The following is a 20,868-nucleotide window of genomic DNA, read 5'->3' on the forward strand; positions in this document are numbered from 1 at the left end:
TTAGTATTTATTTCCGGAAGTATGGTCTGCACGCACAACATTTTGCTTGCTTTGCAGTTGTTCGACATTGTTTTGTATGTGGTAAGGAATATCTAAGGAAGAGATGATATGTTCTGTTTTAACAGAAACTTAATACACACGAACAAATGTTTTAGATACTAGGTACTAAAGTCCGAAAAATTGCATTTTCTAAACTATTTTCGTCATTTTGAAATTTGAATTCGAATATCAGCAAAGTTTTTTGTCGCTGGAGCGAGTAGGAGGACCAAAACATGTTATGATGCATCAGATACAGATTTACTATAAAATTCAGAAGTAATATTTCGCATTTAAGTTTCTAAAATATCTAATTTCAGACGAACCGTGGGAGCTAAGCATGGGTGTACACGGACTTTGGCAGCTGATCCAATCGACTGGGAAGCCAGTTTCTCTGTTGTCCTTAGAAGGCAAAGTGCTTTCAGTTGGTATCCTTTCACGAGTGGCTTATGATAACTGAGCTCAGCTTCATCAATATTCTTACTGATTCACCCCGAAATTCCATAACTGTACAAAAGAAACCATATTTTAGAACATTTGAAAATGTATAAGAAAAAAAACTCTTCGATACACAATAGGAACAAAATATGAGGGAGAAAGAGAAAATTACTCTGAGAAGAACCAAAGGAAAAGCAAGACGGGGAAGAAGGCAATTTTACATACAGAGTCTGTGGACTGCTGAGACAGGAGGGTCATCCGTCTAGAGACAAGAAATCACCAAAAACAATTATGTCTTTTAAAATATTGAAATTTTCAGTCAAGAAAGTACTTACACAATATACAAAGTATACAGTATATCAACTATTATATTCAAGATATGGACATAGAGGCAACTCGGCCTGCGTCCATCAACTAACTATATAGATTTAAGAGAGTCTAAATGTGTCTTCAGGGGTAAATGAGATGTATTTCTACTCATTCAACCCTGAAATTTCATAATGAACTGTTCTAGTCCTTGATTTTGGTGAGTCTAAATGTATCTTCAGGGGTGAGCTAATTAGTCGCAGGGATCAATCTAAGTTTTGGGGGAAAATACCCTTTTTCAAAATAAGGGAAAAGTTTAAAGAAGTATTGGAGAATTTGACTTTCCTTATTTCGGTCAAAAATTATATTCATTTTGACGAAAAAGTTTTGGAAAACAATTTTATTTTTAGATTTAGTAAAGCAAGATTTAAGCCCAATATAATTAAAAGTTTGATTTTATCATAAAATATGCAGTAGCTGTATGATAAATACGAAGAAGTCTATAAAATTAATGAAAAGTAAGTCACATGGAAAATTGTGTTACAAAAACCGTGATTATTTAGCTTCAAAGAGAGGCATTTTTAAATCTTCAGGTGAATGTAAGGCCAACGGGGAATTCATTCCTTGAGGGGAAACTACCCATACACGATAATAAGTCATAGCTAGATTGATTCCTGATTTGGTACTTCCTCCCTTTGCTGATACAGGTAGGATCAGTCATAGCCTTGAAATTTGCTCTAGTTCTAATATTTGTACTTAATAATACGAGTTGTGCTATTTACATTTCCTTGACTTATAACCTTAAGATGTGAGTATATGGCTTCATCATGCTGTAAAGGGAATGAGAGACAAGGATGGCAATCCTCTACCTAATGCCCATCTTCAGGTCCTTTTTACTCGGATCTGTAAACTGCTTTTCTACAAAATAAAGCCTGTGTTTGTGTTTGATGGTGGAGTTCCTGTACTGAAGAAGCAAACACTGGTGAGAAGCTTAAGTGATCCAGGAACTTGAAACTGGTACCACAGATGTACTTATGTAGTTGTAATAACAGTTGGCATCTAAATAAGGCCAAATAAAGTAATATATGTTTCCAGTAACACTTTAAAAGGAAGGGATGGTAGCTATAGATATATTTCTATCTTCATTTAATTTTTCTTTCTATGAAATATGCTTAAATTTAATGCAATGGATTTCATTCTCAAATAATCTTAGTATCAAATTTGATTGTATCATATGACAAAAAAAATCAGATTTTATGCAAAACAAAGTATACTGTTAGAGCCACATTGTAGGTTGTGATTTGCTTGCTTGATGTTAACATTGTTCAAAGTTTTTGGATGGGTACGTGAACTCATTTTATAGGGTTGGAAATGTATTTCGTTTGTATGGCCTAAGGAAGTAAACTTGATATAATAATCTGAACATATAATTGTATAAGGAAATAAATTTGCAACGTCAGGTATTTACTTAATGTTTGTGAATCTGAAATCTGTTGTTAAATTACTTAGTTTTCAAAATTATGTGTTTCTCAATCTGTTTAATAATGTAGTTATATTTTGGACGCACTAAAAGAATTTTTCAAACTTGATAGATAGCTAGAAGAGAAAACCGGGAATTGGCAGAAAAAGAAAGTTCAAAGACAAATCAGAAGTTGGTCCAGAATTTGATGAAAAGTGAAGCTATGAAGGAAGTTCTTGGAGAAAGTGCCGGACCATCCACCAGGCAGACGTCAGCATCCAACAAGCCCAAGGATATGTTTGAGTTACCTCCCCTTCCTGCAGAATTCCTTAGGTAAAAGAAATGATACAAGAATAGATTCAATCTAGGTTATGTTGTTTGTAGCAGTTTGTTTTCTTATCAAGTATTGTCTACTTCTCAAATATTTAAGTAGAAATAAAAGAAAACAGGACCAACATTAATTTAAGCATTGATGTCTTTATATTTTATTTTGATCAGGGTATGAAAAAATAAATTCTGTCAGGTCAATAATGCTATTTAATTTGATCCTGACCCTTTCTCCTCAACATGTGTTATAAGAGGTAGGGAATGCAACTGAATACATTAGATCGTATGGGGATCATTGCCTACGAACAAAACTGGGATTCCCAGTCATTTTACATATTCTATGAAAAAATTTGTTTGCTGACTGTGTAAATCATCAACAAACAATTTGTTGCACAATGCAAAGTAGCAAAATCTGTAAAACTAGAAATACATGTTAGATTCACATGACTAGATATTGGCCGTTATGCTACTCTATTTACATATAATGATTATATATATATATAAATAATTATATGTAATTATATTTCAGGATGCAGGAAGAAAGCAGTAGTTTGGAAGAACACCCTTCTATGCAGGAAGTCCTGGATGTAGGTATAAATGACAGGGAGGAAAGTTTTGTACATGAATATTGAAGTTAAAATAACAAATGTTCAAATGTTGCCAGTTTCATTATTATTGACAGTGTTCTCCCCAGGATTTTCTCACTGCGCTATGGTAATTTTTTCCCCGTTGCAAACTGTGTGGTGCAGCGAGAATAATCTTCTTTCATTTGTGCCACAATTTAATTATAATGGCCTAGTGTTATGATTAAAATAGAAATAACAAAAAATAATAACATTTTTATCTCACTGTCACATTTACTGAATCCAGATTAATTTTATTTAAAAATTATTAGAATCATTTAAATTTTTAGATTAAAATTATTTTAATGTGTTTCACAATTCTAGATTATTATGGGATTATGCATATTTAAAACAGACTAGTTACTGTATGGTACTGTAAATGTAACTTTTGAGAGAGATAAAAAAAAATTATCAAGAAAACACTGCATAAAAATTTAAGTCTTTTTTTAACACATATATCTGTGCAATTTTATGACATGTTTATTATCATCTAATTATGCTTAAAATTTACAAATTACAAATTTTGGTAATTTTTTCAAATCCGGATTTCTTATACCCATCTGGCTCTATTATTACATCAAACTGGCGGCCATTTTGGTTGCAAAGTTTGTGGTATCTTTCAGCAGTATGATATTAAAAACGTGAGTACATCATTTACAATTGCAGGCAGTGTCTGTTTTTGGGATGATGCTCACTAGCTATAATCAAAACATCTGTTGAAAAGGTGTCAGTTTTGTTTCGTAAACTGCCAATGTGCTGTACCTCAGTTACGTCGCTCACATGATTGAAAGTGATTTGATCAGAGATTTCTCCTCTCTCTAGCTGACCTATATCCCCAGACTGCTAAATAGAACAAGTGAGGTGTTGGTTAGAGAGTAGTCACACCTCTTTTATTTACTTATCAATGCAATTTAACAGTACAATCTGGCAGGGCACCCCTGTAGATCACAAGTAACCAACACGGTCACGGTCGTAAAAATGGACCCAATCACATGGCATAGCGACACGACAGACATCGTAAATTTATAAGAGTACTACTTGTCAGGTAGCAGGAGGGTCCTATAATGAGGTTTAGATTCAGAAGACCTACTTGGAGAAAATGGGGGTCTGCGGAAAGGGCCTGGGGAGAACACTGATTGATTACAAATTGACAATGCAAATATCACTTCAGAAGGGTTTACATGAAAACCGTTGTATGGCATTCAATTAAACATGCGTGCTGGTAATATTTAAGGTTCCTTATTGAGTTGGCAACCCAAAATAAGTCATGTATAGTACTACTGAACTTTCCTGTTTGACTACATTAAAAAGCTCTCCAATGGCTTTGGAAATATGACTGTTGTGTGTTTCTGAAGTTGTTGGTCATTTTATAGGAGGATGAGTTAGATGAGATAGATATTGACTCCGCAGATTTCTCTAGCCTGCCGTCTGAGTTACAACACGAAATTCTCACAACTATGAAGGAACAGCGTAAATACAACTTGTCCAAAAAGATGGATCTTCCAGAGGTACATTACTTCTAAATTTGTAAAGTTATTATCAAATTTTAAAACATTAAACTTAGAAACTTTAGCGTAGAATTTATTTATTTCTGCTTTTTTAATATGGACAAAATAATGAGTGATATTTATTCATTATCCCAGAGTTTAAATAACTATTTCAATGAATACTTGCTGATTGATGGATTCAAATCTGTAGCCAAGGATTCTAGAATATTTGGTAATTGTTTTATTAGAATCAGACCGTGAGACTTTTGTATTGTTATTTGATGCTTGTTCGGGATATGGTCACCATTTTGTAATATTTTCTTAAATAGAAGGATGTTTTACCTATTTGATCTGTGATAGCAGGGCTTTTTCTCATTGCTCTGGGAATGGGGCCTTTGGCTTTGAATTTGGGAAAATGGAGCGCCAAAACCAAGATTGGGAAAATTATGAAATATGAAATAAAGCTTAACAATTAAGATTTTCTATTTCCAGTGTAGTTTATATACTTTTTTGAAGCCAATTCACAAATATTTAAAGCCTTAACCAACTAAGTTCATGCAATATTTTTGGATAGTTTTCAAGAAACTTTGATTTTGGGAAATTTTAGGGTTGAATTGGAAAAATTTAGAGGTTTTGTAATGATTTTCGGCCCCAAGTCATGCTGGAAAAAAGCCCTGGATAGGATCTTTTAGAGAGAAAAAAAATCCCATCCCTCTTATCGCACATGAAAACATTTTGAAATGTTCAGTTGGAAGTATAAAGAAAAATATTCATTACTATTTTCTTTGCAGGATTCGCATGACTTTTCCAGTTATCAAATGGCGAAAATACTTAAACAGAATAAACTGGCTTCAAAAATTGAGCAGGTTCGTAAAGATATGAATGCTCCGTCAAGGTCTGAAATTAACATGGCACTTGGAGATGATTACTATAGCGACTCGGTAATACAGTCGCAGCGAGTAATCTCTGAAGACACATCTCATTTTGTTTTGATAAAAGGGACGAGCAAGAAACGAAGAGAGGAGGAGCTAGAGAGAGCAAGGAAACACGAAGAAGAGTTGCTTCAAGCAGAACTACAAGAAGCAAGACAGGAAGCTGAAAAAGTAAAAAATGAAAAAGAAAGTAGTAGACTTATAGATAGTGGGAAGACGGAGATAATGGCAACATCAACTAAAGTGAAAGTGAATTCTGAAACATTAAAAACTGAAGTGATATTGACGTCAAATCAAAGTGAAAATGGATTTGACTGTGACCTTAAAATTGGAATGAAAACTGTAGATAATGTGATAATTGAAGAACCTGCTGAACCGCCGGCTAAATCCAACAAACCGACAGAATTGGCTGGTGATACGGACAGAAGTAGTATTCTTAGTGAAGTATTGAACATGAAAAACAAACTGCTGCAAAAAATCTCAGCCGATGAAGTCAGTGTGTCAGATTCTTATGGTAACGATATATCTTCAGATGTGAAAAAGTCAGGATTTGTTTTAACCAATCAGGAGTGTTCAGAATCCAGTAAAACTGATGTTATTGATATTGAAAGAGATGCACAACCTTCCACAAGTAGTAAAGAAGTAGCTAGTTCAGAAGAAAGTTCCCAATCTAATCCTAAAAGCCATAAAGATAATGACATTTCAGTGGTAGAAATTTCCTCTCCGTCCACTAGTAAATTTGAAAAAAATGGCCATTTCGTTGAAAATCCGTCCACCAGCAAAGACATCTGTGATAGCCATGTTGTTATTTCAAGTGATGATGAAGTTATAGTGAAGAGACGAAGATTGGATGATACAATCCAGCAACAGGAAGTTCAGGATTCTGTTGTTGTGAAGGACAGCGGTTCTGAAGGTAAATACTGGTACATTAAGATATTAAAATATCGAGCTTAATCTGATTCTTATCTGTTATTCAATATTTAGTTATTTAGCTGTTTCAATCTTTTAGAAGTAGAAAAGTAAATAACATATACTATGAATAATGTGTTGACTGCAGTCTACTTAAAGGTTACTTTATCATTTGAGACTTCAATATTATTGTCTTTTAGATTACACAAGTTATACATAAAAAAGGAATATGTATACCAAATATTTAAGGTATAGACAATTTTAAGTATTCAAACTCTTAAGAAAACTTTCATGGTCAGAGATTGTTTTTAGTATTCAAACATTCATGGTCAGACAATGTGATTATTACGAATAAGAAATTTTGATGTATCTTAATTGTTTTCAGTTTATCAAATTGTGAATGAATAATTTTGTTATTTTCATTTCAAACTAACAAATGAAAGATTCATAACTAGAGATCTCCATACCAAACCTTATTCTAAAAATGATGGTAAATTTTCTAATAAATGTAAACTTGATAGATGGAAGAATTCATAGAGATAAATCTTCATTATAATGATGGTAAATCATATCTAATTTTACTCTTTTCAATCAGATGAAGGGTTTATTGAGATCTCTATAGACCCAACTAAAGCTGCTCCCGCTGATGACTTGTTTCCCGCGTCCATGTTTATGGGTGAGCCAAGTAATGAGCAGGGAAATGTACCAGTTTCTGTGTCCATGGTGAAGACAATGGACCCTCCCTCTATGGCCGAGGAACTGATAATAAACCCTCCCTCTGTGGCTGAGGAACAGACAATGAACCCTCCCTCTGGAGCTGAGGAACGGACAGCAAATTTAAACCCTTCAACTGTGGCAGAGGAACAGACAACAAACGTTTCCACAGTGCCAGACATGCAGATAATGAACACTCCCTCTGTATCTGAAGGTACAGCTGAAGATACAATACTGATGGACTCGGTGCCAGATGAATTTCAGGAACCAAACCCATTTCAGGATTTTACAGAGGTATGCATGTATCAAGGTAAATTCCTATGGCCTTCAAGCACCCGGCTGGATAAGACGTAACAACAAAGTCAAATACACTCCACTAGTGATTACTGAATTTTAGTGTGTATGCATTTATTCTTTCATACCTACGGGTGTAATACTGGCTGGTCCAGGCAATACACTCATGTCGCCTGAGGCTGTATTGCATGGCTACCGATGCGAAAAAGTGACGTCACTGTGTCAACAAAATTTCTATTTCCCTGTAAAATTTTAACATTTTATTTCACAAACTTGACTGGTTTTCCTATAAAAGATGCAAACAACGGAATTTGTGTTTAAAATATCACGTAATTTTTCATGTATGGAAAATTTGACTTTCAGTCATGGATTTCTTCTAATTTATTTCAAAAATGGCGGGATATCATAGTTTTAAAATTGCAATAAAATGTCGAGGTATGAAAGAAAAATTCTCTTTCATAAGTGGATATGAAGGATAGGGATATTCTACCTTCGGGATCACAAAATGTTGTAAAACCATCAGCAAGCCTCGCGTTTTTATACATTTTGTGACCCTCGGGTAGAATATCCCTATCTTTCATATCCACATATATCTTATAATATTATAGTAATCGGGTTATTCCTCTGTTTGTTTGTCAGTGATTGAAAGTTAAAAAATGTTTGTTTGTCAGTGATTGAAAGTTAAAAAAAAAAAAAAAAAAATCAGGTCAGATTAACATTTGGTATTCAGCAGCTATCTGTGATCAAATTATTTTGGAACGTTTTAACTTTTTCCTGGTAATATTATGTAAAAAATATATTGTTATGATGAAAACACTGAATTTATTGATTATAGGTTAAAGTAAAGTTTTATGTTCTTTGATATATAAACATGTTTAATAATACTTTGAAACAAAATGTTTTGTTAAATAAAGGACCAAAATATTAAATTTAGGTTAAAATGTATCGTATGTACAGATGTTTTGACAATTTTATATATATATTCCTATCCAAGATGATGATGTTACAGGTACTTTATTTGTAGGACGATTTCTTAGAGTTGAAGGAAGATCTTGAGATGGAAAGCAGAAACTTGCAGCAAGAACGTGGAAAACAAGACCGACTAGCAACCAATATTACGGACCAGATGTACCTCGAAGCCCAGGTACACTCTTACATCATAATTCTGTGAGAAGGGAGAAGATGATCTTTGTGTCTGAAATGTTTCTGTTAATGAAAGTTAGAAAATTCTATTGTATTAGGGCTATTCCAGTATGGGAGATGGGAGGCAATTTTTTTACCTCCATAAATGAATTTAAAAAAGAAACAACTGCCTGTCTCCCCCACATGGAAATAGCCTTTTACAACAATATAATTGCTTATTTTACTATTTAATTCTTTGAATGTTTTGCATTCAAATAATTATCTGAGCTCATTATATAAATCAGTTTCTTTCAAACAAGTAAAATGATATCAATAATCTAATATAAACTTTCTATGATTAGAAGAGGGCTCTAGTAAATTCTCATTGCATGCATACACAATATGACGCCACTATCATACTATGTTGACATCCTACCAATGGCTTTTCATTGCATCACCAATGGCTTTTCATTGCATCACGTCAACGTTGTCGTGCATTTAACAATGTCAACATTAAATAAATCAGAAAGTAAACAGGTGAAGAAAAAAATATTCATTTTATCCTTGTCAAGGTGATCAACTTTCTTGATAGTGATTTTTAGTGCTTGTCAAACACGACGGCGAAAGCTTATGAATCTCCACCCTTAAGGTTGAGATTTCCCTCATCATTAATGGGGAGGGGGTCAAGTTTACTATAGTTTATATAGGGAAAACACATTTATGAGCATTTTTTGCTCAATTTTCATTGGAAACGAGTCAAACTTGGTTAGAATTATTAGCCTGAGATAGCATTTTAATATCATATCCATATTGATCCAGGCCGACCCCCTGGGGGCAGAGGGCGGGGCCAAAAAAGGTCAAATAGGCTAAAACTTCAAAAATATTCTTTTAAAATTCTGGAAATGGTATAATCAAATACACTTTATAGATAAGTGAAAATGTCTTATAGTTTGTTTATAAAAATTGTAAATTATATGACCCTGGGGTCTCCTGTTTCCCCCTTGGGGAGGGGGTCAAGTTTACTATAGTTTATATAGGAAAAACACATTAATGAGCATTTTTTGCTCGATTTTCATAGGAATGAGTCAAACTTGGTTTAATAGAATTATTAGCCTGAGATAGCATTTTAATATCGTATCCACATTGGTCCTGGCCGACCCCCTGGGGGCAGGGGGGGGGGGGGGGGGCTAAAAAAGGGTCAAATAGGCTAAAACTTCAAAAATCTTCTGAAATTCTGGATATAGTAGAATCAAATAATTTATAGATGGAAAGGTCTTCAGGTGTTTTTATAAAAACTGAATTATATGATCTTGGGGTCTCACGTTACCCCCTGGGGAGGGGTCAAGTTTACTTTAGTTTATATAGGAAAAACATATTTGTGAACATTGATTGCCCAATTTTCGTAAGGAAATTAGTCAAACTTGAGTAGAATTATTAGCCGAAAGATATATAGCATTTTAACATCCATATCCGTCCTCGATGACCCCCTGTTGATTAAAATTTCAAAAATACTTCTAAGTTAGGTTTGATGGAAGCAAATACTCTTCATAGTCTAAAAACACAAAGAACCGGTAGTGTTTATAAATTTGTTTCATTATTTTCTTATAACATCAGGTGACCCGTTAAGGCCCATGGGCCTCTTGTTGACAATTCTCTGTTGTCTTTAACCGGTAAAATGATATATAACAATACAATATGATATATAACAATATATGACAATAAGAAAAATTTCTAACTCTGACATTTAAACGTCCATGATTAGGAGCTGTTGCGACTGTTTGGCGTCCCTTTCATTGTGAGTCCTATGGAGGCAGAAGCACAGTGTGCCTACCTCGACCTCACTGAGCAGACCCATGGATCCATCACAGACGATAGTGACGTTTGGCTCTTTGGTGGGACACGTGTCTACAAAAACTTCTTCAACCAGGCCAAACATGTGGAATTTTTTCAGAGGACTCATATCGACAATCAATTAGGTAAAGTTTACAGCTGCCTATATTGTGTGAAGTTTGTGGCATACTGTTAAATCTGTTTTTGTTGGGGTCAATTTTCGTGGAGTGTAAAATTCTACCATTTCCTTGTCATTTAAATTGATGCAGAGAAAGACCATACAGTTAAAGCAACCTCAGAAATGGGACTAGTTCATGTACCATATGATACCTGATAAGTTTGTGCGGGACGTGTGTTTCTAGTGGTAATGGAATGACGTCCAAAAAAAATTTACAAAAGAGTTACGTTCCATCACCACTGGAGATACTAGTCCAGCACAAACATTATCGGTTATCGCATGGTATATGAATCGGTCCCATTACAAAGTGGATTTTTCAACACATCATAAAATGATTGAATACTTCAGCTTTTTGGGGACGTAAATCCGTTGACTTTGGTTAAAAAAAACGAAAGCCACGGCGGAATGATGAATAGTTGCTATGTTGACATCATAGAAAAAAAATGAGTGAAATTCGTGCTATGATATTTTGGCAAAAATTTTCTAGGGCTAAACAAAAATTGTAATTATATATATTTTGCAGAATTAAGAATATATTTAGAAAGGCGAAATTATGTTAGGTAACATGAAATAACTTGATTGTGTGCCCTGCTAGATGTCATGACCAATAACAGTGCTTCAGTGATATTAATTGAACATTTAAAAAGAAAATAGTCTATGTAATCACAAGGCAACACAAAAACTCCAAAACACATTCACCACACTATCCTCTATACTTGAAGAGTTCTGATTACTTACGATCTCTACACCCCTGGACTATTTTATAGTAAAATTAGAGGTAACTCAGGGAAAAACAGCTGTCAGAACCAATTACAGGCCTGCAAAGATTTCCTTTGAAGACTACAGACAGAGAGCGACGCCCAACATCAAAGCCACATAGTCAACCACAGTGTACCATTATAAGGCTCTTTTGATGTACATCAAATGACTGAATTACCTGTTCTGTTGTCTCCAATTTTACTGAGATAATCCAGGGGTGTAGAGATCGTAAGTGATCGGAACCCCTGGAGTATTGAGGATGTTATTGCACAACTACATGTTTAGTATAGAATCTGTCTGTAGTTATTGATAGGATGTAGCCAAGTAAAACCACAACATATCTTAATCTTTTGGCTTACAGGATTGTGCCGAGAAAAGATGATAAATATCGCCCTGCTGTGTGGAAGTGACTACACCCTTGGTATACAAAAGGTTGGTCCTGTGTCTGCTCTCGAGATCATGGCCGAGTTTCCAGGGGAAGGACTCCAGGGGCTGGTCAACTTTAAGTAAGGGGCTTAAAAAGTCTTTCATTTTCAGATGAAATGACAAAATACAGTCAAACCTGTCTTAACGACCCCCTGTATCACAACTTTCTGTCTTATGCAACCGTCATTATTCCTCCCAATGATATTTACTATATAAATGACCTGTATTCAACGACCACCTGTCTAATGCAACTAACGACCATAAAAATTCACACCATAACGTGTGCATCAAGCGTATCATTTGAAACTATTTTGGAATAAAATCTCGCGCAATTTCGTGTGATTTTGTTGTGAACAGTGTTTAAGTCAATCAGACGCTTGATACAAAGCATTACGCCAAGCGTAGTCAACAAGAGTTTAACTGCATTGAGCAAATGTGTGTCTCTGCAGAGATCGATTAGGCGATGTTTTACGACAGAATGAGGATTATAAGATGGTTATTGTATCCTATATTATATGAAATAAATGTGTATAAACTTGATTACCAATTATTTCATTGAAAACACAGCGAAATGATTTTATAGAAATAACCTATTTGCCAACATATGTGTCACACGTGTGCAATTTTAGCAGTCATTCATAACATCGTTTTATCGCTGTCTACAGACATTTATTAAACGTACATGATGTTTAAATAATAGAAATAACTTGTGTATTGATATTTCATCATTTTTTATTTTTATATAACTTTTTCTTGATAACGATCCCGCAGAAATCTGAAGCCAACTCGAGGCATTTGTTGTCATTGTAAACAGCTACGCTTGAGTCGGCCGATTTTCCGTGAATTAAAGCATTTTGCGATTGATCATACTTCTGGTACGTAATTACATTGATCTTTATCATATTTCCAGTTGATATTATTTCTTTTAGACACCTTTACCTAGATTACTCTGGTGTATAAGTTTGATTCATCAGCGAGTAAAACATTTGATTTTCACATGTAAATCACGACGTACATGTAGGCCTTATTATGCATCCTAATGGAGCATTCTACGATTAACCATGCATCTGGTACGTAATTATTTTCATTATTGGCCCTGGTTTAAGCGACCCCTGTCATATGCGACCTTATTTTGAACTTCCATTGGAAGGTCACTTAAAACAGGTTTAACTGTATGTGAAAAAAAGCTCCTGATATCATATGTTGAATGATGTCAGGATGATAGTAAAAATCTAATAATGTGTCAGAAAGATGTTACTTGTGCCATTTTGACATGTAAATGAACTCCACCTACAAGAAGCTTTAAGAATGGTCACTTTTTAAGCTAATAAAACCAAATTTCATTCATGTGTGATTTCCTTTCGCTTATTTTGCAATCAAGTAAATTTGTGAGAGTTAATCTTCACGAATGAACATCTACATCATATTTATAAGTAGGAATATCCATTCAATCCTTGAATGGTAATCTTCGCAGACTTGTTTTGAAATGAAAATCACAAAATTTAATAGCAACGAAAGAAAGTTGGTTTACAGTGTTGTAATCAGTGTTAACTTTCCATGATTGAATACTATATCTATACCTTAATTGTAATCATATAAATGTTTTACAAAAGTATTGTGAGCATTTGTAAGATAACGAAGTATTGGAATATTTCAGGTCATGGTGGGATAAAGCGAGACTAAGCAAAATCAAGGACACTAAGATTAGGAATAAACTACGACAGCTTGATGTCCACGAAGGTAAATTGATTATTATATTGAACCCTCGATAATTCAGACACCTTCGATCCTAGCCTAAACAGTCAGGATTACAAATTTTCCAGACTGCCGAATTTTGTGTTCTTGGTCAATAATGTAATGTTATGGTAATTTGTTCCTGTGAGTTTTGCGGATTATCTGGGGTCCACTGTACAAATTTTCTGAAATGTAGCAATCAGTATTACTGCTCTTTGACTGGTAATGTCCACAGTAGTGGTGTTTCGATTAATCGAATTCGTCGAGTATCGTTGGTTTGAGGTGTATGATCAATTAATCGAGTAAGAAATCTGTAATTGAGTTTGTGGGAATTTTCCGACACCATGATATACAAAAGTATAAAGTTAACTGATCATTAAAACATGCAAAAAATCATAGCGAACTTGTTAAAGTCATTCCCTTGTGTGTGGTTGTTACTCAAATCTTTTCAAACTTTAAGCGTTTAGACGAATTGAAAAGCACATAAGCACTACGAAGTAATGTAAACGTTCAGATGAGCATGATTTGTGAAGAAAATAAGTGACATGAAAACATGACAGCACAGAGAGGCCTTGCGATCATAAGCCTTTGAAGGAAATTTTTTTATGAGACTTGTTTATACATCAAGGAAAAAAATAATCGATTTTAATCGATTATCATTGATTGGTTAAATAAAACTGATGATCAACCATGAAATTTCAACCAATTCCCAACAATAGTCCACAGTTCATCAGGGAGAACAAAAAGGGGCTTAATTGGATCTCTTATAATTGAAACAATTGATTTGCTTTAATTTCATTTGAATGAGACAGCTTCATGTTAACATTGGTACTAGTTACTGCATTACTTTTGTGTATTAACATTTCGTATATAGCGCACTTCCCAAGACCTTTGATGAATGTAGAAAGAATTTATCAATGGAAATAGTTGTGGATTTGATTTTGGTTGTATAGTAAATAGTTGTACATAAATGTCCCTGTTTGTGTTGACAGGGTTTCCCAGTGCAGCGGTTGTAGAGGCCTACCTAAAACCGAAGATTGACGAATCAAAGGATGCATTCTCTTGGTCACGGCCAGACCTTGACTTTCTTAGAAAGTATCCTTTACAGGAGAATTTGGCTGCGAAAAGTCGCATTTGTTTTGTTGTTTTCGTCTCCCTCTGTCTGCTAAATAGTGCAACTCCCTACAGTCCAACCCCGTTACTACGAAATCCCTGGGGACCCTTCAAGTCCTTTGGTATAATGTGGGTTTTGTACTAAGTTGGTTAATTTGTACACCAAACACCGATATGAAACAAAGTGAGACTTTGGACAGGGATATATTATTGTTTTATTGAAAATATTCACCCCATTTATGTGGATTATCCACAGTATACACATAATTGCAGTACATGTGTTGACATCACGGCAGTATATTGTTTTGAAAAAAAAAATCATATTAATTAAAAAAAAAATCTTGAGTATTGCTTTGCTGAAGTCATTGACAAACTGTCCAGATACCACATGTGACTTTGGATTTTATATTGTGTAGAAAGGTCTTTTCCAATCTTTAGTATTGCTTTGCTGAAGTCATATGTGATTACGTGTTGCCTTAAATTTTATGTAGTTTTGCTAGAGAGAAATTTGGCTGGAGCAAGGAAAAAGTGGATGAGAATCTTCTTCCTGTGATGAAGAAGATGAATGAGAAACAGGTCAGTAATTAAACTTTAATTTGTAATATGATTTTCATTTCAAGTGATGAAAAATAACAAATTTTATAATACTACTTATATAAAAAAAAAATATTTATTATATATGTTTTTTTTAGCATTGATAATGTGAATCTGTTTTCTAAGGCTAAAGTTTCATTCATCAATGAATACCTATGGTCCATGAATGGTCATTTCCACAGTTAATTTCCTTTCTCCTCTTTTCATCTTGGGCATCAAATTTGATAAATGTTCGTTATATTGCTTGTTTTGCTATTCTAACATAGAAAGTTGACTTTTATGATGTATTGTGTATTAGTATTTTAGAAGAAAAAATATCAAAATTTTGGTACTCACAACAAACATGTTGATCTTTAATTATTCCAATTTTCAGAGTCAAGGGAGAATTGACAAATTCTTTCAACCAGAGACTTTCTTAGAATCTAAGAAGACGCAAAGTTCTCGTGTTAAACAGGCTTTGTCGAAATTGACAACTGTCCCAACTTCTGAACTTTCCCAAACTGAGGCAACTGAGAGCCATATACAAAAAGCAAAAGCTGCTATGGTAGAGAGAAGTAAAAAAATGAAAGGTTGTGAAGTGGCCATAAGTCAAAGGTCAAAGGGCAAAGGAAAGGGTAAAGGTAAAGGAAAGGGCAAGTTGAAAGGTGAAACTAAGAAGAATGTAGGTAAGCCTTCTAAATTAGTTGTTAAAGATGTTGTTAAACTGTCTGAGAGCAGTTCTAGTGAGGATGAAACAGCAACGACCAAATCGAACAGCTCGGCTGTCATCCAGGTGAAGAGAGACGATTTAAAATCTCTCTCTCATCTTGAACCGGGAGGATTTTGTCGTGAGGAAGAAGAAACCAGCGAGACAATCGGAGAAAGACTAAAATCTTACTTTGATCGTATCGAGAAAGGATTTGTAGGATTGACAGATGAACAGCCAAGTGATAGACAGACGGGTGGAAAGAGGAATAAACCATCCACTCATAGTTTTGATGAGGGGGTGAGTTCTTCTGGTGTTTCACGGAAATTACGAACGCGGCCCAAGGCGGTGAGGGTTAAAATCATCTCTGACAGTTCCTCAGATAGTGATTACTGAATATGAAATAAATTGTCTGATCTATTTATAGCCAGGAAGTTATAAGTTATGTGTGTTAATTGGACATTTTATATAAACATAAAACCGTATTGCTATTTGATAATTATCAAGAGTACTTAGATTGAAAATTTGAACAATCTTTATAATTAATTTGAGATAAAAGCACAAACATCAAAAATAATGGAGCATGATTTCTGTTAGCTGAATCAGGTCAGACAATTTGAAATATGTGCCTTCAGACATCTTTGAATTTTGTTCACAAATCATTCATTTTAGTCCATCTTCAAAATTACTTATTCAATTTATACACGGAATTTTTATTTCATAAAAAGTGTAAAATTTAAATCTTGTCATTTAGATAGAATTGAAATATTTTGTGAACAAAATGAAAATGCCTGCATGCTTGTTTTGTTCTTTATCAGTGTCCTCAAAATAGTCCCTGGGCTGTTAATTAAACTGTTAATTAATATAATGAAGACGTTAATGGTTAATGCCAAATTAAATAAACACATACATTCACCCCTGAAGACGCATTTAGACTCTCTTAAATCAAAGGACTAGAACAGTCCATTATGAAACTTCAGGGGTGAGTGTTATAAAAAAAAATAACAAAATAATAATAAAAAATAATGGTCTCAGGCATTTGTTTGTGGATATCTGATAATATATTATATTGTTGTATTTATTACAGGACAGCAAACTCTCACAATTTTTTTAATGTGATAATTTTTGTATTGGGTGCTAATCAATTTCCTACGATATTTAAAAATATTTCCATGATTTTGAAATTATTGAATGCATATATATATATTTGTGATATACAAGTGTAAGGATCACTTTTTTTACCCCGTCCATGAAATCATGTAATGAAACATTCCAAGAAACTAATAATATATGAGGTATTAGAAGGCCATTTCCATTAAAGCTATATATGTCTTAATTTTCATGCAAACAAATCAAATCAATAAATTGTCATAAAAACTATCAAATATCATGATCATATTACTAAGAACAAAGTCAAAATCAAGCTCCAATTTGGATTACATTCGATAGATGATTTTTAGATTAACTTGCATTAAGCAAAAATTAAGGGGACTTTTCGTACACAAGAATTGGTACAGCAGATATTAAAATCACTACAGGTGAGCTTTAGTAGTGCTCAAAAGTAAAATACCCATTAAGATATGTCAATTACCCCTAAAAATTGTATGCACAGGTCAATGACCCCTAAAAATTGTATTAAAAGGTCAATTACCCCTAAAAATTGTATGAACAGGTCAATTACCCCTAAAAATTGTATGAACAGGTCAATGACCCCTAAAAATTGTATGAACAGGTCAATGACCCCTAAAAATTGTATGAACAGGTCAATTACCCCTAAAAATTGTATGAACAGGTCAATGACCCCTAAAAATTGTATGAACAGGTCAATGACCTCTAAAAATTGTATGAACAGGTCAATTACCCCTAAAAATTGTATGAACAGGTCAATGACCCCTAAAAAATTGTATGAACAGGTCAATTACCCCTAAAAATTGTATGAACAGGTCAATTACCCCTAAAAATTGTATGAACAGGTTTTGATTATCCCTACAAATATTTGTATTACTCAACCCAATTATTATGAGTGGAAGAAAAAATTTAGTAAAATCAGAAGAATTCAAGTTATGCTCAAGAGTCTGCATCACTTGTGCTCTTGTTTCAGATAGATAATTGCACAATGGATACTGCAATAGCTTATCATCGATTACTGTACACAGACTGTAACCATATAACTTTATCCAACATATCTCTGTTAATTTTGGGGTTTGCACTGAAGTCAGAGTTGTATTCCTCTATTTTCAGAAGTTGCGAATACAATTACCTACTTTTAAAAACTATCTGAAGCACTGAGTTTTAGCTTTAGGTTAACTTTCAAAAAATGGGTGAGAAATGACCAATACTTAAACCAAATTGAATGTTTTTGGAAGGAGATCAGTATACTATATAACTTTAAGGTTAGACTTGTTAGATATAACCTAAGTCGTTATCTCTAAAGAGATTTGTCAGTATAATGTGACCAGGTGGGGTGTGTTGCTTGGTGTCTTTGGTGGCATGCTTCAGTTACATAGCTCTGTAAAAACGTCAAGAGTTCCATATACAAGAAGAAACAACATAAATATACCACAATCTCCTAAAGCATGCACTTTGCACTTCAAACACGCAAGACAATCGAGGATCCTCTATCTCATTAAAGGTTATGTTGACATCATCTTCCACATATTTTTGGCATGTGTCGAATCGAGGAATTTACAGAGTAGCCAAATTTACAGCTTTCCCAATCCAAATATGTTTCCAAATATTCTCTGGAATTATAATTACGTGGGGGATGCATTCAGAGGAAACCCCGAATTCTGATATTGGTAAATGGTACCCACCTAAGACCCTTGGGTCTCCATGGCCTCTAGATTGTTCTGTTGGACAGGCCTCGTTGAATTGTTCCTTTCTGACAACATCGTGAGCATAGTTTGTTGCATGCTCATGACAGTCTGCTGTAAAATTCATGACTGCCGTGGGCGCCGCCAATGACTGCCGTGGGCGCCGCCATGTTTGTTTGGCTGCGTGCATGAATCTGGCTAGGCGCTGTATCTGTGCTGCGGTCCGCCTGTACCTCTTCACTCTGTTATTGAAGTGATATCGCTGCATCTATAAATAGTCCTTGTTAAAAACGTTCTTGTGCCTCACGTTGAGTTAAAATATGATAATTTGTTGATGAAAAGTTCTGCTGTCTAGATGTAGAAATATTTGTATCAATATTTTTGTGAAAGAGTCGTAAAGTGACACATATTTTTCATATGTAAATCTATTTTCTTGGATTGTTTCTTAAGTTACGTGCATAAAATGCAAGAAAAGAGCACAATTGATTTGTAAATCATATGTCCCATGTCTAGATATATATCTGTCACCAGAAAAAAAGTCTAGAATTGGTCTAGAACTCTAGAAATGTACGTAATAATTGATACACCATACAATTCTGTCATATGTCATATTTGACATTATTGTCTTCACAAATGTAATTACACAGACACAATATTAAACTCATCAGATAATAACTTGAACAGTTTTGATTATACAATAAAAAGATACACTTTAAAACAAAATCAATTTTCTATGAATCTTGTTGATCGGGTATACGTAGGGTTTGTTGCTTGGTGTCTTCGGTGACCTGCTTAAGTGACATAGCACTACACAAAGGGCAATAGTATACAAGAAGACACAGCATGAACATACCTCATTCTCCAAAAGACGCACCTCGCACTTCACACACCTACACACTGCATGCATGGGAGGCCGTCCTTGCATGACCCTGGCTGTTAATTAGGACGTTAATTAATCAACAAACAAACAAAATTAACATATATAACATTTTAGATGTATTTAAATTGTCAGTCTATAACTGTGACACACTAAGCTTTCAACTATCCATGCCTTTCGCCTTTGCATTTCATCACTAGATTCACTATTTAAGTCCATTTCTAACAGTCTTCCAGTTGATATAAATGTTCAGTCGTTTGTTGTAGAACAAAAGATGTGATCTGTTGCTCAAGCTCTAAAATGTTAAATGTCACCTAAAGATGTTTATACAGATCCTCATAGATATCTTAGTTTATATCTATTATCGTGTACATTTAGTGCAATAAGTCCTTAATTTGTTAAGGCTTGAATGCTGAAAGTCTCATCTTATCCATTGATGGTAGCTTGAGTTTGTATTTTAAGTAGTTTTATTGGTTTTAAACTAAATCCTGTTCACCTCTTCAACAGTTATGCATTACAATGTTAGTTTGATAGTTTCTTCGATCTTCTCTGGTCCTACAATATCTGAAATGAGAATTGTAGATAGCATATCACAAACGTAAAAAGTTCAAAACAATCTAATGTTGGCTATATCCAGTCTGAAGATGGCAATATCTATATTCTTTACTTATCATTACTTATTAAAATTATTTTATGCAAGGCATGAATACAACTATGATGGCAATATCTAGTCTTTAGTTGGCAATATCCAGTCTTTTGTTGGCTGGCTAATCTGTTCTGTCTATCATGGCTTAGCTCTAGCTCTAGGCCTGCCTGTTGTTCCAGGCCTAACACTTTCTTGTTATGTTCTGTACTAGTTGAGCTGCCAATCCTGCAGCTTCAGTCAGGCTGTTACATCCGGTGACCTGAAAAGTGACAAGCTCTGCACAAATGAAATACTTCCGAGACACCTTCTATTTCACCTCATTTTACCAAATGGCCGCACCTTGTATCAACACATTACACACTGATGCAAACTTGGGAGGCCAATCAACTCATGCATTTTTTCCTGGCGGTTTATATTTTTAAAAAACCACGTTTATTAGTTGAATTCAGATAAAAAACAATTCAAACTGTTAACAATATATAACATATTACATGTATTATAAATTGTCATACGTAACTGTGAACACAAATGGCTTTCAACTACCCAATAGTCGTTGTTTCAATTTG

The 20,868-nt window shown here is 34.3% G+C and overlaps 1 protein-coding gene across 1 annotated transcript; it reads left to right on the forward strand.

Annotated features, from left to right (window-relative positions):
• The first annotated feature begins 10 nt into the window (after window positions 1–10).
• LOC138308188 (DNA excision repair protein ERCC-5-like) lies at window positions 11–16,434 on the forward strand. The gene is made up of 15 exons (XM_069249131.1): window positions 11–81; window positions 357–464; window positions 1,587–1,762; window positions 2,373–2,572; window positions 3,096–3,153; window positions 4,563–4,697; window positions 5,468–6,521; window positions 7,113–7,525; window positions 8,550–8,669; window positions 10,410–10,623; window positions 11,776–11,920; window positions 13,498–13,580; window positions 14,567–14,669; window positions 15,179–15,263; window positions 15,655–16,434. Exons 2-15 carry the CDS (start codon window positions 377–379, stop codon window positions 16,360–16,362), a joined length of 3,582 nt encoding a protein of 1,193 aa, XP_069105232.1. The 5' UTR covers window positions 11–81; window positions 357–376; the 3' UTR covers window positions 16,363–16,434.
• The last annotated feature ends 4,434 nt before the right edge of the window (window positions 16,435–20,868 follow it).

The sequence above is a fragment of the Argopecten irradians genome, chromosome 14, assembly GCF_041381155.1.
Source record: "Argopecten irradians isolate NY chromosome 14, Ai_NY, whole genome shotgun sequence".
In the NCBI taxonomy this organism is placed as follows: Eukaryota; Metazoa; Mollusca; class Bivalvia; order Pectinida; family Pectinidae; genus Argopecten; species Argopecten irradians.

What these genes read in the sequence shown, in the direction of transcription:
- LOC138308188 (XM_069249131.1), top strand. Translation starts at nt 377, where the DNA reads ATGGGTGTACACGGACTTTGGCAGCTGATCCAATCGACTGGGAAGCCA. An exon ending in ACAGCTTGATGTCCACGAAG is followed by an intron (nt 13,581 to 14,566) that starts GTAAATTGATTA and finishes TTGTGTTGACAG; the next exon opens with GGTTTCCCAGTGCAGCGGTT. An exon ending in AGAAGATGAATGAGAAACAG is followed by an intron (nt 15,264 to 15,654) that starts GTCAGTAATTAA and finishes TCCAATTTTCAG; the next exon opens with AGTCAAGGGAGAATTGACAA.